At 37.3% G+C, this 17990-nt stretch overlaps 1 protein-coding gene across 4 annotated transcripts in view; it reads right to left on the bottom strand.

The window, feature by feature from the left end:
* Positions 1-17990, bottom strand: part of GPR155 (G protein-coupled receptor 155) — a 36492-nt gene that overhangs the window by 14435 nt on the left and 4067 nt on the right. For all 4 annotated transcript variants that reach the window (XM_058190256.1, XM_058190264.1, XM_058190273.1 and 1 more), the window contains exons 3-10: positions 11700-12099; positions 10797-10962; positions 7993-8148; positions 5861-5944; positions 4874-4994; positions 1565-1649; positions 1386-1473; positions 669-882 (exon numbers count right to left, since the gene is read on the bottom strand). In XM_058190256.1, the coding sequence (XP_058046239.1) occupies positions 669-882; positions 1386-1473; positions 1565-1649; positions 4874-4994; positions 5861-5944; positions 7993-8148; positions 10797-10962; positions 11700-12099 (1314 nt within the window). The remainder of the gene's footprint in view (positions 1-668; positions 883-1385; positions 1474-1564; positions 1650-4873; positions 4995-5860; positions 5945-7992; positions 8149-10796; positions 10963-11699; positions 12100-17990) is intronic.

Genomic DNA, 17990 nt, shown 5'->3' with positions numbered 1-17990 from the left:
AAACATACATCACCCCTGTCACCCCTGGCTGGCCTTTCTCCATACCGAGGATTGCTAGAAATGGTATAGAACTCCCAACTCCCTCACAGCAAAACTGTGAAACCCATTAGGCAGCAGATGTGGTTAAAATACAATGATTAATATCTCTTCACTGCTGGCTGGAGATGTAGATCACTATGGATTCAATGGGAAAAACCTGTTTCAAAGCACGTAGGAGTGCTCAGGCTGTTGCAATTTCTTCAAACAGCTCTGTATTTTCCTGAGGTTGCACAGATGGCTATCACAGCTTGCTACCTTTGGTTTAAACAGTTGCAAATAGATGCTATATGTGCTTTGAAGCCCTTTCTTCTTTTGGGTCAGGCCTGCCATAACCCTAACCATAGCCCTAATCTGGAGGGGCATCTTAACCCCAATTCTACCCTATGCTGCTTCGATTGCAATCTCAATTGCAATTTTGAGGTGTTCATTTCTAGTTGCATCTCTATTCCTCACTTTAATCTGAGGGACTCATCTCACAGGTAAGCAAGGCAAGGTGCCTGCATCTCCATTACGAAACCAGGGGCAGAGAATTAGAGACCTCAGTCTTTCTTCTATTCTACAATGGTGTAGAGTCATCACCAAGTCAGGTTTCCCTGCTCCTAAAACTAAATTGCAGTTGTTCATTATACCTCTTTCCAAGGGAGAATCAGTTTCAGAATGAGAGACACTGGGGGAAGTTTTATAATGTTGATTCGCTTCCCTTTCGGGTTCTTCTACTTGATGTTGAAATTGCTGGTTTAGAACCTCATAATTAGTCCCTGCTGTCCCAGATCGGTTCATACACATGAGTGACACACCCGAGAACAATATGCTGATTGTTACAATTACTGCAGTAGTAATCACCTGGCCAAAAGAGGAATCGAAAGGAGGAAGTTAGGCAAAAGTTAAATTATGATTATGATTATAATTCATTGCACAGTCCACCAGATGTTCAGACTGGATTTGGCATCTTTATCTACCTATCAAGTCGTCCCCAAGGACCTGGGATAGGCAGATGTTGATGTTTAATGGTGTTGCAGGATGTAAGCTGTTCTGAGTAAAGCTGCCTTTTGCAATTGACTGATAGGGAATTTATCAATGCTGCTGGTGTTTCAAGTGGTGCTCCAGTTGTTCTGGGATTGAACCCAAAGCACTTATGACAAAGATACACCTACTACCTTTGCTTTCTTTTGCCCTAGTCTAGAGAAGCTGGACTCTTAAGGTTCTTCAAATTTTGGGGAGAAGCTATATATTCAATTAATTTAATGCCTCTCCCCTTTCAAAAGCTGCTTCTCTTTATCAAATAATGAGCCTTTGAAAGCTCATTAAGCACTGATCAACAAATGGTAATAGAAGACTCTCCCTACCTGATGTTTACCATAAAAAAATGCTGAGTCAATTTCACCAGTATGTTTTCCAGCTATTAGAAGAAATCCAACAATGACTACTGGAATGCTGCAAAATGTAAAATACAGTATAAATCACACATATAATTAATTTGTGATATCCTATAAATTTTCTTAGCAATGAACTTTTGCAAACTTACCCCCAGCCAGCTATAGTAATAATTCCAACAGGAATCTTTAGGTTTTCCCTTCTTTTCAAAAGGAGAAGAGAAAGAGCTAAAAGGCCTATTGAAAACAAGAAGAACATTTCAGTCTTGTTCTTTTCAGAAAACAATATTCCCCACCCCCCACCCCACAAAAAGAAGATATCTCTCCTTGTGGGACATAAGAATCTGTCCATCCTGCAAATCAAAAGCAATATTTCATTATAGGGATGTCACAAGAGTCAGTCAGTACATATGGCTGCAGATGCTATAGGAATGCTAATGATTCTTGTTCCATATATTGCGGTGGTTGGCTAGGAAGAAGAAAAATTGAGAGCATTCTCTTTTAAATAGCAATAGCACTTAGACTTATACACCGAATCAAGAAGAGGGCCGTGAAAATATTTACAGATCCCTCACATCCAGGACATAAACTGTTTCAACTCCTACCCTCAAAACGACGCTATAGAGCACTGCACACCAGAACAACAACACACAAGAACAGTTTTTCCCCGAAGGCCATCACTCTGCTAAACAAATAATTCCCTCAACACTGTCAAACTATTTACTAAATCTGCACTACTATTAATCTTCTCATCGTTCCCATCACCAATCTCTTTCCACTTATGACTGTATGACTATAACTTGTTGCTGGCAATCCTTATGATTTATATTGATATATTGACCATCATTTGTGTTGTAAATGTTGTACCTTGATGAAAGTATCTTTTCTTTTATGTACACTGAGAGCATATGCACCGAGACAAATTCCTTGTGTGTCCAATCACACTTGGCCAATAAAAAATTCTATTCTATTCTATTCTATTCTTTACAGTGTTTTACAGCCTTCTCTAAGCGGTTTACAGAGTCAGCAAATTGCCCCCCAAGAATCTGGATTCTCATTTTATCCACTTCAGAAGGATGGAAGGTTGAGTCAACCTTGAGCCTTTTGAAATCCGAACTGCCAAATTTCAGGCAGTTGGCAGAAGTAGCCTGTAGTACTGCACTCTAACCATTGCACCACCAAGACTCATAATTTTCTGCCACCAAGGCTCATAAAAGGAAAATAATGTCTAGGATTAATGTAATATATAATGTAACTTAATTTCTGTAATACGTGGCTCTTGCAAGTTTTCTAATCAAATATATATATTTCCAGTGTTGCAAAATATAAGCCATGGCGAATAAGTCATAACTGTTTTCAGACATTGGGAAAATACTGACCACAAACTTCCTTATTAAGAGCTGACATGAGATTTGGGACTGCAGCACTGAGTTCTAAGTAATATGTAAGATAAAACTGCTTTTTAAATGCATATCCCATCACTAGCCAGCTGGTTGTGAACATTACAAAAGACAGGCTGTACTGAAGGAAATGGGCCCATGGGAAATCTGTAACTCTGGTCATATTCACTTCCAGTCCTTTTATCAACTGGAAGTCACTCCCAAGGTGATTCCTTCTATTAGGTAAAGGTAAAGGTTCCCCTCACACATACGTGCTAGTCGTTCCCAACTCTAGGGGGCAGTGCTCATCTCCATTTCAAAGCCGAAGAGCCAGCACTGTCCGAAGACGTCTCTGTCTTCGGACAGCCGGCATGACTCAATGCCAAAGGCGCACGGAACGCTGTTACCTTCCCACCAAAGGTGGTCCCTATTTTTCTACTTGCATTTTTTACGTGCTTTCGAACAGCTAGGTTGGCAGAAGCTGGGACAAGTAACGGGAGATCACCCTGTTACACGGCAGCACTAGGGATTCGAACCGCTGAGCTGCCGACCTTTTGATCGACAAGCTCAACGTCCTAACCCCTGAGCCACCGCGTCCCTGCTTCTATTATTATTCTATTCTATTCTATTACTATTCTATTCTATTACTATTATTCTATTATAATGGTTAAATGCTTCATTTCTTCTCCATAACACCTGCCTTTCCCTGATCCTCACTTTAGTCCCATTCCCTCAATGCGAAGTGGGACATCCCTAATCAGATAGAATTATGTGCTATAGTTATCCAAGCATAATCCTTCAAGCAAATATTTATACTACATCTATGGACTTCTAATCACACAGTGGCAACCTTCTTGGTTTTTTCCCTTCCTGCACCTCTGTAACAGGAAGAGTTACCAAGGCAAGAGTCAGATAAAAGATACCTGAATGCAGGACAGAACTACAATCGGAGAAAGCCTCTCAGACAAGACTGTCATTAGTTTTTACAAAAATAAAGAGAGGCCGCAGAAAGGCATTCAGACTTCCAAGATTCTATTATTATAATTTTATGATTAAAGTAGTATTAGCCTGCATGACTGGTTTCCTAATGTGACCTATCTTGAAGGGTTAAAAAAAAGTCTCATACAATCCAATAATCCAGTGATTCTCAACCTTGACAAGTTTAAGATGAATGGATTTCAACTCCCAGACATGATGGCTGGGGAACACTGGGAGTTGGAAGTCTACTCCTCTTAAAGTTGCCAAGGTTGAGAAATACTGCAATAATTCTACTTACGACTTTTATAGGAGTTTTTAGGAATGGATAGAAAGGTGGAAGCTGATTCAGTGGTAACTGTTTAATAGGCAAAGAGAATTAAATGGATGTAAACTGGTGTTAAAGTTTATGCTTTAGGAACATAGGGTACCGTATTTTTTGGAGTATAAGGTATACAACTATACCTTAGTTTTTGGGGAAGAAAATAAGAAAAATGCTGATTGGCAGGTGGATCTCCCTCCGGGAATACCGCCAATCAGCTGTTCCAAAGGTGAATTTTAGCAACAGGTTCCTTGGTTGTGAGCTCTGTGCCTTGCTTTTTTTTCTGCCTCTGAAACTTCTGAAATTCCGTTTCAGAAAAAAAAAATTTTTTTATGCCTCTGAAAACCTCTGAAACAGCTTCAGAAAAAAAGCCTCTGAAGCTCTGTTTGGGGGCTTCTTTTCTGATGCTTTTTTCAACCTCTGAAACCTTGAGAAGCTGGGCGGGGCTACATTTTTTATTTTTTATTTTTTTTTATTTTGTCACAACAGTATACACAAGCATCAGCATAAAATAACTACGTATCATATAAGCATATATATGAGCAAAAGTATGCAATAACTATATTAATTTGATATAATGAAAGGAAACAATAGGACAGTAACGGTAGGCACTTTTGTGCTCTTATGCACAAAAGTATAAGACGCACCCAGATATTCACCCTCTTTAGCTGAAGGTGCGTCTTCAGCTACTCTGAAAAATACGGTAATCTCCAAGCATTGTCTCTTTAGCATTAAGCCATCAAACAAAACATATATTGCTTTATAGGCCAGAAATTTCTACTTACCTGTCCACAGAAAAGCACTATAAAGGGCACAGTACAGGACAATGAACACAAGAATCTGCACAAAGATGCTTTTCTTCTCAATGGTGAAATTCCACATTACCATTCCAACACAGGCCACACACTAAAAGAAATCAAAGCAGTTGTGTTTAGTGTATATTTCATGAATGACATGTAACTGAAGAAATTTTAACTAAAATCTCTCATACAGTAAAACGACTAACTCTACAAGATTTTAGAAGAGGCATGTCTTCCTGCACCAAGGTAAGGGAAGATACCTCCAAGGCAGAGGGCGAGATGCTTTCTCACAATGCTGCCTGTGTTTTGGAGTCTATAGTTTCCATATCAGAATTGAATTATATAACTTGCTTCTATTTTTTTAATAGTCCATAGTATTAAAAACAAAACTTCTTTCTCAATTAGCACTAAAATTCCAAAAAGAAAACGCCTAAATTTAAATGTTGCATTTTCAGTCAAGGAAAATTGGCAGTAGTATGAAAAAAGCAAAATACAGTGAATTCAATCCAATTGGAATGGAAATTCCCCATTGGCTCTTTTGTGTTGCATCTGCTTAAGTTTTTCCTGATTTGATCCTTCAACTGCAGTCTATAACTTATGCTTTGTAATGAACGCTCTCATTTCCATTGATCTAGACTCTGAATTTATATTACAGAAGAGTCAATATCAGGCATTACACTTACATATAGCTTAATGTTTAGTTTTATTCACAACATTTTGTGAATGTTGCTTTTGTTTTAAAAATAGCCGCTTTTGTTTTAAAAACAGCAAAGTAGTATCACACATTCTTCCAACATGCACCCAATATAAAACATATATAATTCAAAGGCAATAACAAAGTCCAAACCTGCTTGAGCAGAGTGCTTGCATTGTGTACCTTCTGTGAAAAAAATAATGCTGTCTGCAAAAAACAAAACAAGCATTCTTGGGGGAAAAGAAATATTTAGGGATATCATTCTCCATTTCACTGACCTGAGCAATGAGTAAGTTAGTTGTAAGCATATGAGGAAGCTGCTTGTATTTTTTACTCAAGAGAATAACCCCGAGGGACCAGATCTGAAACACAGAATGAACACAATGTAAGACTTTCACTTCTCCTAAATAATTATAAAATATCCCATCCATGTTTTCTTTTCAGTGACATTCAAATACTTTGGGCAATTTCTGCTAAGGGATTTTCCTTGGCATTAGTGGTATTTCTGTAATGGGCTCAGGTATCTTTAGAATGGAGCTAAAAATCAGTCTCCTCTTTGTGTTGGCATTCTCATTTTTTCTAAGCTAGCTAATTATCAAACCCTTAAAAACGAAGACACTGTACTATACCTCCAGAGTTTCAAAGCCCTAGCTCTTCATCTCTGCAAGATGACTTCCACTAGCTTGATAAAGAGTTCAAGGTTTTAAATTTTAGCCCCAGGCAACAATCTTCACCCCAAAAAATTGAAAACCCTAAGGAGGGGAAAAAAGCGGTAGGAGAACAAACATTGACTTCTCTTTTTTCCCTTGGCCAAATAAGCTTCTTATTTAATAATCTGGACATGCTTGTTTGTCACCTGTTAGTGAAATAGCATACAACTTGTTCCTTAGTAAGACAAGTGACTGCTTAACTGGGAAAGGGTTTGAGTCAGGGATGGGATGGGATCCTACCGGATGAACAACCGGTTCTCTGAGCTGCATGCACACGCGCAGTTTCCATAAAACTGAACTTCCACGTTGCAAACAAGGAAAGGAGCAAGGAAAACAGCTGAGGAGGGCCAATTCAATCTGCTGCCCCTAATCAGCTGGGCTTCAGAAGCAGAAAAAGTTCAGAATAACCTGGGGGCGGGCGGGCCCACTTTCAAAGCAACAGAGAACCGGTTCATTCTTGGCAGGAAGTGGGAACTACCGGTTCGGCTGAACTGGTCCGAACCGGTAAAATCCCACCACTGGTCTGAGTGGAATTGACCTTATTCTATTGTAAAACACAGGATTCCCCCCCTCCAAAAAAGTCAGGAATCTTGAAGATTCATCTGTTGAGTTCTCAGTCACATTAGACAGAAGACCATTTGTGGGTGCAAGAGAAGAGCTTCTTTCAAAAAGCTGTTGAACAGAAAAGGAAAAAAATACCCCTCTTCAATTTCTCTTCTTTTTAAGCTTCTGCCTTTGCTGCCTCCTAACCAGGATGCTTTGTCACATTCAATAATGAGGTTTAATTTTCTTCTCATAAAGACCAGGATGATGCATAACGTAACAGAAATGCAGCATGAATGGTTGACGATTATTAAAAAACAAGCAAACCAAAATCTATGGTAATAATTTATCATCATGATTAGCTTTGTTAATATTCTTCAAAGTCTTATATATGACTTATTCATTGGCTTATATATTCCATTTCACGAGGAGTTCAAGACAATGTATACTGCATTCCCTGCTATTTTTCCCCCCCACGACAATAATCTGGTGAAGTAGTTCAGCCCTGAATGAGAGAGAATGATTGGTTCAAAATCAACCAATGAGCTTCTGAGGCCAAAGGCTGAAAGAATCCGAACCTCCCCTCTCCTTTTCAAACACATTAATCCCCATATCTGTACAAAAAAAACCCAAAATTATTTGTGGTCTTTGAAAGAAGAGGGAGGGGAAATGTTTGCAAAGTAGAAAGCGTGAGAAAGAGATTCAGAAACAGCTGCAGCCTCATTATATTGCTCTGAAAAAAAGGACAATGATGGTTTTGAACAGGCTTGCAAGATTCTGCAAATGTATCCTATAAGCAATAAGATAATGATTCTTGCCATGACTATTCTTTGGCCTGGACTAACTTAAATGGCTGACAACATAATTGAGATAGCTAGTTCCTGTTACTCGGCTTCTCTTCAGGCAACAGACTAAAATAGAAACCAGTGGCACAATTCTGTACTGTACATATTTAAAAATAATTTAATCCAAACTGCATCTCCAACGCACAATAAAGCAATTTGGTCCATTATGCCCAGGATATGCCCAAATTAACCCCAGTTTAAGAACCACTGCTGTAGAACCTGTTTTAAACGGGACTATTAGAATCAATTTTTTATTTTCCTCCCCATCTTCTAAACACAGAATAGCACAGTTCTGATTAACGTGATACTCACCAAAGAGACCAGACTAACAATACTAATATCAAAACTAACGTTCTGAATTGCTGCTGACAGTCTGTCGGGATCCATAGAGGGAATGGTCAATAGCCATGCGGAAACATACAGGATGGGGGCAGACACGAAAGTACTGATCACCATTCCAGAAGTTATCTGCAATCACAAATCAAATTAACTATATGTGGGACATGTGATAAAGCAGTGAAATATTGGAGCAGGGTTTATATTCTAATACAGAAGATTCTTAAAGTGAATATAAAGAAAAAAACAAACTTTTCTTTTGAGTTTATTGGAAAAAGACTTGGAAAAAAAATTTGGAACTTTGATTTTATATATGTTGACAGCAGCAAGATTACTTTATGCACAAAAATGGAAGGATACTTCAATTTCCACAATGGACAAATGGCTGCAAAAGTTGATGGAGTTAGCAGAGATGACTAAATTGATTGTTCTGATAAAAGAAAAAAACACAATTACTTTTTTTTCTTCCTGGAAATCGCTTATGAACTTTGTGCTTGAGGTGGGGAAAAAAATGAAACACTGATTTTGGGTTTTTCCAGTTTGATAGATTTGTTATAGAAATGGGTAGTTTATGCTATTAAATAAAAGTAAAAAGTTGAGGTTTGATGTTACTATCTTATTCTACTGCACCGAAGGGAAGTCAATGCCTTTTCTTTCTTTTTCCCTTCTTTTCTAGACTTTTCCCTTCCCCTTTCCTTCCCCTATTTTTCCTATCATTTGTGTTTGTATTTTATATTATAAACTAATAAAAAGGATAACTGAGACAAATCAAAGTAACTGCACATTTCCATACTTTATTACATGCCCAACAAACAGGTATATTTTCTAATACATTGTTTATTCTCTATACCAGCTTCCTCTTTCTGAGTTACTACAGAGGTTAGCATATTAGTCTGCTGAACAAAACCATTATTGCACAGGCTGATTATGAAGACATTTTCATTCTCCCATTTATTTTACTTGGACAGTATTTTTACAAGTACTCCTTGACTTACGACCACCATTGGGATCAGAATTTCTGTTGCTGAGTTACCTAATTGAGATGTGCCCAATTTTATGACATTTTTACCATGACTGTTAAGTGATTCCCTGTGATTCTTAAGTGAATCATACAGTAATCAAAAGAATCCATCTTCCCTCACTGACTTTGCTTGTCAGAAGCCAATTGCAATCGCTGTAAGTGCAAGGATCAGTAAGTCAGTCACTTTTTTCACAAAACAGTCACAAAGTGCTGTTGCAACTTTGGTCACTAAACAAATGATTGTTAAATTGAGGATTATCCATACATGCATTACATGTCTCCTTAATTTAATACGAAACAGAGAAAGTACAGATGTTCCTGAAATCTTGAGAAATGGTTACCGTTATTTATTTCTTTTCCTGGCCTAAAAAGCTACCAAAACATTAAAGTGAAGATTGTGCCATCTGAAATAGAGATTTCTGGCGGCTTCTGTTTCTGGTGGCTTTTAATTTCTTTAAAAATTATCCTGGCGTATTTTTCATTGGATATCAAGATTAAGCATTACAGCTTTCAATAGCTATGCATTGTTTCAGGACTCACAAAAATTCTGCATCTAAGAAAAGCAACAATGACATTAGCATTAGCACTATTACCAAACAATTCATGGCCAGAAAATATATATTTCTGCCTTTCATGACAAAATGCTTAATAATCTGATAATCTCAAGTGAAAACATTATACTTTGGGAGATTTATCAGCGGATTCATTTAAAAAAAATACTTGCTTTGAAATCTTTGAGGTCAAAATCTGAAAGTTGCCTATAATAAAATGACTTACACTACATCTGCTTAAATAGGTATTGTCACAGTGTGATTAATAGCCAGAGAACACAGGGATGGGAATGCATAAAGTAATAGCAGCCTATTCCAATGGACGTTTTCTTCTTCACAAATAAACTCAGAAGTAGTAGTTTAACCAATAAGGAATGTTATATCATGATTTCTCTCTCTTTTTCTCTCTCCAAAGTGAAATTCAATATAAAGCATAGACAAAGCCTCTGGATTTTTTTAAAAAAATACTCCTATTTAAGAACTTTTTGTCTCCAGAGTTAAGTATTTTAATATGAATCAACTCATGAATCTGATTCACTCAAGCAAAATTAACTGCAATTGAAGTTAAACGGAAAAGTGCAAATTTAGATTGAAAGGTATCAACTTTCTTTTATTCGTTACCCAGTTAATTCCAAAAATGAACATCAAAACAGATGCATGAAACTTCTGAAATATTCATTAGCATATTTAATTATTTTCTAAATAATTAAGATTGCTATAATTTTTCCTCAACTTGAAGAAGCCAGTAAAACTTGCAAAAAGAAATAACAGATAGTTGACTTATAACTGCAATTGGGACCAGATTGTAAGTCATGCTGGTTGTGAGGCACCCAATTTATGACATTTTTTGTGTGTAGGCTACAGTCATTAAGAAAATGCTATGGTCATGTGAACCTATTCATCCAAATGGGTGGGGTTTTTTTTGCTAGAAACCAGCAAAAAAAAGTTATGAATTGCAGTCACATAACCATGGGATGCTGTATCCAGTCATAAACGTAAGCAACTTGCCAAGCATCCCAAATGCAGACATGCCACCGCAGGGTATGAGAGTGGTGTGGCATGGCCTTTTACAACAGCCAGAAGTTCTTTACGAGTTGGAAAGCACCTGTTCCAGGCTCATTGTAATTTCAAATGGTTGTTAAAGCAACCAGTCATAAGTCAAGGACCACCTGTAATTATGTGGAAAAGGAAATATTTAAGAGACATACAACTTCTACTTCCATGTTAAACTGTGTTGCAAATATAGCCACACCCGGAGCTGTTGGAAAGACTCCATAGAGAAATGCATAGTTGGATAAACTGGTATGGTTGACCAAACTCTGGCTGTTGTCTAATAGCTCCACCATTTCCCTGCATAGAAGGGGCATCAACAGCCTAGAATAAAGACGGAAAAATAAGTTACTCAATTGGAAATTTAGGGCCCTAAATTAAAAATTATTTTTCAGTGAGTCTTCTCTATGCAGGTCAACATTTAGACTTAATTCTAAATATAATGCAGATAGTCCTTGACTTACAACCATTCATTAAGTGACTATTTAAAGTTACAACAGCACTGGAAAAAAAGACTTATGACCGTTTTTCACACTTATGACTGTTATAGAATCGCCATGGTAAAAATTAGGATGCTTTCAACTGACATATGTTTATGATGATTGCAGTCCTAGGGTCATGTGATCATCTTTTGCGACATTCTGACAGGAAAAGTCAACAGGGAAGCCCGATTTACTTAACAACCATGTTACTAACTTAACAACTTCAGTGATTCGTTTAACAACTGTGGCAAGAAATACTATAAAATGGGGCAAAACTCACTTAACAACTGTCTTACTTAGCAACAGAAATTTGGGGCTCAATTATGGTCATAAGTCAAGGACTACCTGCATTTTTAAGAGCACTATTTTGCAGCATTGAAGCACAAAGTATTTAAAGACTCTTGCCATCTAATAATTTTAAATTCCTATAATGCAATCATAATAGAAATGGGCCACCAATTTTTCATAATATAAAAGAAAATGGTGTGGGTCACTCATTAGAAATTATTTTTTTAGTTCATGACAAAGTATTTGAGATTTAGTTTCCAAACATAAAGAAACACAAGGAAAAAAACTTACAATTTAGCTGTGATGAGAAGAATCAGTGCAACAAATGTACCTCTTGTTAATTTCTTTATTTGGCCAACCATGGTGAGACCCAGGTAAAAAAGAGCCGAGCCAGAAAATGAATTGGCAAGACTGTCAAGGAAGTTTTCCAAATATACAGGAATCTTTTGTTTAAGGATGTAATTGGAGATAATTCCTATGAAGACCATAAACACAATTGGATTCTGCAACACGTGAAGAAGCCCGAGTCCTATGATCTTCATTTTGCTATGAGAGAGATTCTGATTGTCTTTTGATTTCTGGATTTCACAGAAGATAAACCCCAAGGGGTTTAGCATCATAAGTGATATTGGTGCAACCAGGTAAATGTACTGGAGATATTCAGGATATGTATTTTGATACAAAGCTTCAACTAGAAAGAAAAAAAAATTGTGATTAGAAAGAAAACAAGATCTACATTTATGGCTGACTGGAAACCCCTACTAGACTTTTTGGATGAAATGGGGAAAAAATGAAGCTATGATTTATGATTTTGATTATTAACTTCCAGTTTTTGCCAGAACTGCATCCATAGTGATCTTAATGTAATCAATGAGTTTTATAATTGTCACTACTATAAATTGAGGACTACCGGTATAAGCCTAGTGTGCTTATACAGGTAGTCCTCAATAGGCAAAACTATTGCATGACAATGCAAGAAAAATGAAGTTGGTTATTAACTAACTAAAATAATCCCAGTTCCCAAAACAACAAATACATTGAGATCTGAATGTGCTTGAACAGATAAAGAGTCTTGCTTGGACAGGATTTACACATGGAAAACTGCTAAAGTGTCCGACACATTTTGAATGCAAAATATTTCATACTTGAAGTTGACAGTTTGTGGAGTTTGAAATTGATTATTCTACATTTAATTGAAGTGTTCTAATGATACACTATTCTGGAAGAATTTCAATCTTAAAATACTTATTTCAAACTCAGAACAGCACTTTTTTAAACTGAAGCAAGCAGGTTGAATAGGAAATGGGTTTTTTGAACTCAATACCCTTCTGGAATATCAGAAAAATTCCAGAATATTTCTAATAAGGTCAGAGTACTGCCCAAAACACAAAATGGAATATTTTGCATACTATTACATCATTACTCCTTGCAGAAGGGACGGAATTCCAACTTTTATCAGTTGTGCATTCTATTGCACAATCTCTTTTTCAGAAGCTAGGAGGACATTTTGAACAATGGAGAGAAGCAACATCATATACTTACAACATAATTATCCTGCCTTTGTTTATAGATAATTGAAGGTGGCAAATATACCTAATACTCCTGCCTCCTCCTATTTTTTCCACAACAATGCTATGATGTAAATTGGGCTGAGAGAAAGGGGCCTGGGCCTGGCTCAGTCACCCAGCTACTTTTGTACCTAAGTGAAGCCTAGAAATCACAGACTCCTTATTTACCAAACTGGCCCTCAATTGCATATTTTATTGGCAAGATAATTTGCTTGACTATAGGATTGAAAAATCCTATTTGCTGAGGAAGAGCATGATCTTACCTAAGTGTTTTAAAAGTCTTTGACAATATTGAATGTCCTTTGAATTATAAAATCAAACTTGGACTGGTTCTGAGAACAGTTATATAACTCCATCTACTTAGAACCTTTGTAGGCAAGTTTGAAACATGATATAACATTCCATTAATGATAATCTTGTTTTATAACTCTGGTCTTTCTCTCAATGCTCAATGTACAATGGTCATTATATAATCATATACCCAGTGATAAACAGAAATCATTTAAATCTTGTGCATCTATTTAAAGAGCAGCTGACACAAAATCTCTGTCATCAAAACATGCTTTCCAGCCAGGAAAACAATTTTAGTAACGTTGTCTTTCATCTTTAAGTCTAACAAGCATATATTTAATGAAATATCAATTTGGCCATCTTTCCTAATGATCTGACCATCGAATGCTTTCAACCCAAATGTTTATTAGCCCTCTTGGCCATGCTGATAGATGATAGGATCAGTATCCCAAATCTCTCAAGAATCTCTCTCTCTGACCTTGAAGCTGGCTCTCTGATATGCCCCAAGAAGCTATACCAGCTTCTATCCAATTCATCTGGTAGGAGTTTACAAATTCCTATAAGAACCTAATACTTCTTCCTTCTCCTAATATTCCCACAACAATCCTATGAGGTGGGTTGGGCTAAGAGAAAATGACTTCATCCAGTGAATACAGGTAGTCCTTGACTTATAACCTGTTGCTTAGTGACCGTTCAAAGTTCTGATGCATCCGCCCTCAAAAAAAGTACTTGTGACCCAGTTCCAAAATTCTGATGGCCAGCTCCCCACCCCCACCCTCAGTCAAGTGCTTGGCTACTGGCTTGCATTTATAGCCATTTGCAGCATCCTATGGTCACATAACCACAAATTCCATTTTGGTTGAAAATCAGCATTTACTTTAGGTTTTCAGCATAGTAAAAAATGGATTTGCTTAACGACTGCCACAGAAAAGATCATAAAACTGGGTTGGATCACATGGTGACCCACTTGACCACAATCACAAGTTGCAACTGTAATCAGTGGTTCGATTATATTCATAAACTGAGAACTATCCACATATGTACCAGAGGTGGGTTTCAGCAGGTTCTGACCAGTTCTGGAGAATCGGTAGCGAAAATTTTGAGTAGTTCGGAGAACCAGTGGTAAAAATTGTGACTGGCCCCACCATCATCTATTTTCTGCCTCCCAAGTCCCAGCTGATCGGAAGGAAATGGGGATTTTGCGGTAACTTTCCCCTGGATTGGGGAGGGAATGGAGATTTTACCGTATCCTTCCTCTGTCACACCCACCAAGCCATGCCCACCAAGCCACGCCACGCCCACCAAGCCACACCCACAGAACTGGTAGTAAAAAAATTTGAAGCCGACAACTGATATGTACCTATAAAAGAGATATCTGGAATGTCTCGGTATTTTCATATAATTATGTGACATTACTAGCTGAATGCAACATTTTTTCCTGTCATACTAACCAATCTTTTTTCTTATCCCAAGAATTATGTCACTCTGAAGTCCTTTTTTTAGGCAGGGTGTGTATCTTGCCAAAAGTTTATTGAAAGAGTAGAGACACTATTCAAAAGAGGAGGGGGGAGATTAATTGCAAAGCAACAGGATACGGGACAGTATGAATCCCCCCTTGAGTCTCTGAGATGAAAGACATGCTAACAAAGATCTGAGCCTACTATGTATATAAAATGCATTGATAAATCCAGTACCAGAAAAAAAAAACCCAGCTAAAATGTTCCAAGTCATAAGAGACAAAGGGTGACAACACTTAAGTTCCACCTTGAACACCTGTTCATAAGGATGATGGCACAGCCCATGAGATCATAGAATCAAAAGAGTTGGAAGAGCCATTTAAGCCCCTGAATCTAAACCCTGCTCAATGTATGAATCCAAACGAAAGCGTCCTAAACAGCTGACTGTATAGCCTCCATCTGAACGTGTCCAGTAAAGGAAAGCCTACTTCCAAGCAACTATTTCTACTGCTAAGCTGCTTTTATTATTAGGAAGTTTTTTGTAATAATCCTACAATTATCCCCTAACTATAATTCTATTAAAATCGACCTTCCTAGATTTTAAATGAACATGTTGCCATGCTCTGACTGACAGAGACTAGGTTTCAAACAATATAGTCCCATAAGAGATACTACTCAACTCTTGCCCTACTGCAAGTACCTGAGGTGCAAATAAAAGCGCACACATAAAAATAAACAGATCAGCAGACTGTATTAAGATGTGGAAGTTAGAAATGTGGCCAGTTTCCTCCTTCCTGTTTTTTCAGGACTATAGTACTAGCAACTGACCAGAAGCATAAAGATGAAGACTCTGCAGAACCTTCCAAAGAGGCCACTCCTTATGTACTGTATACAGTGGTGAAATGTAAAATTTGTGGGCGTGGCTTGGGGGGGTTTAATGTGACTGGGTGGGTGTGGCCAACTTTTTTTTTTTTACTTTTAAAAGCATTTTTTCTACAACCTCTTCAGCCAAAGAGGTTGTAAAAAAATGCTTTTAAAAGGCTCCGAAGATCCCAGCTGAGTTGCCTGATCGTCAGAGGCTTTTGTTTTCTTTTAAAAGCATTTTTTTTACTTTAAAAGAAAAAAAAGCCTTTGACAATCAGGCAACTCAGCTGGGATCACCAGAGCCTTTTAAAAGCAATTTTTTACAACCTCTTCGGCCAAAGAGGTTGTAGAAAAAATGCTTTTACAAGTTAAAAAAAAAACCTCTGATGATCGTGCGGCTCAGCTGGGCATGTGGGGGGGAGGGATTTTTGCTACCGGTTCTCCGAACCACCCGCCACCATCGCTACCAGATCAGGTGATCTGGTCCGAACTAGGAGCATTTCACCCCAACTGTACGTGAGTATCAGTGAAACTCTTCTTTTGAGTTGTTAAAGCAGCCATCTCTTTTGAAAGGCTAGCTCGGTTGCTCGTGGCTCTGCATCTTGTACATAAAAGGTTGCCTTACTGATTTGAAAAGAGGCATTTCACAGGTGTTCTGTATGCCTTGAAACAGCTCTTCTGAAGACTTTTGCATAGCCCTAATTTAAAGATTTAAGGTTTGGGAGGAAAATTGAGTAGGAGCAACATTATTACCCTCTCACTATTCTTCATCTCTATAGAGTCTAGTATAAAGTATTTGTATTTCTTTTAAAAAATATGTTGCATTTTATTGCAATTAGTTACTAGATTGCTAGTTTTATTGCAATGGTTTTTTTTAAAAAAAAGAATATTTAACTATATATGTACAAATTAAAATGAATCTTAGCAGATTTCCCAAACTTTCTCACAATAAACCATCCTAAACAAATACAATTGTAGTAGCATACTAGGAGAAGATATGCGTTGTATGCATTCATCTAAAAATTGTATAGTGTAGGGGTGCCAAACTGGTGGCCCACAGGCCAGATGCGTCACGCACAGGCCGTGCCCACCCCAGCTGCGCTAATAGGAAAGATGTCACAAAAGTCACATGACGTCAACGTGACGTGGCGAGCTTGACAGCCGTAGCATAGTGCATGGCATAGTGCATGCCCTCGTCCAATGATCTTAACTTGTCAGGTTTTAATTTTATATGAGAGAAAGAATTGTCCTGTGTACAGCTATAAAAATCAAAAATAGCATATTAAACTATTCCTGAAAACTAAAACTTTTTTTTTTTGGCTACCATATCACTGTATTATACCACTGATTTGGTGACAATTTACAATCACAAAGAAAAGATATCACATAATCTGCATACAAAAAAATGCATAGAACAAAAATTATGGGAACTTTACATATAATTTTTGTATAGTACCTGGCCTGCAAAACAAACACATCCACTTGACTTCAACAGGTCTACTTTAAGTAGGGCTACTACATTCAGTCTATTGAAATCCAGAGTATGAGTTAGTAGCAAGGTACTAGTTTTCAATATTTATTACCCCCTAGTGACTACCAAGATTTTTGCTGCACAGATATATGGTAGTTCTATTTTAAGCTGAGATAAATCACAATATATGTCGTAATTTACAGTGGATGGCCTGCCTGTATTTTCAAAGATAAGTTTAACAACACCTGCAGGAACTCTGACAGAAGAGGATTATGGAAAAAAAGAAGACAAATATTTCCATTCTGTAGAAAACCAATTATATCAAATTTGCTGTTTCATCACACTATTAAATAACTACCCGTTACATGATAACCCCAAACATCATTCTGCTTACAGTTTCTTTAGTCAACATATTTAGAATGACGTATACACCAGTATATTACTTAGGATTTAATGGTGCTTAAAAGACACAGCTATATTCCATTCTGTTAAGTACCTTTTAATGATAGCCACCTGAATTTGGTTTACCAATATTTGCTTGTGTATTACACTGGAGACTCCAAGCTTTCTTTCTCCAGCTAAGGATTCAAACTATTATTTTCTTATAAATGGCATCAGCATAAGGTAACATTAACTAACTGTATATAAATGCAAGTTCTGTGAATCAGTGTAGCTTTCAAGAACAGGCAATATAAAAAAGATGAATACTTTTTTTGTACCTGGAGATCCAAATGTAGTGCCTAATGTGCCACTCCCTACAAATGATGAAACTATTGCACTCACGCGCAGAGAGTAAGTTTATATATCATGTTAATCTGTTGTTTATCCAGTAAGGGTTCATTAAGTAAAGAATGGTGGTTAGCTTCATCAGACACTGAGTCACAGAGCATGGCTTACAATTCATAATGATTAACTCCACACCAAATGCTAA

This window comes from Ahaetulla prasina, chromosome 1 (genome assembly GCF_028640845.1).
Source record: "Ahaetulla prasina isolate Xishuangbanna chromosome 1, ASM2864084v1, whole genome shotgun sequence".
Classification (NCBI taxonomy): domain Eukaryota; kingdom Metazoa; phylum Chordata; class Lepidosauria; order Squamata; family Colubridae; genus Ahaetulla; species Ahaetulla prasina.
Note: the sequence above shows the minus strand (reverse complement) of the source record. Positions and strands in the feature narration are given on the sequence as shown.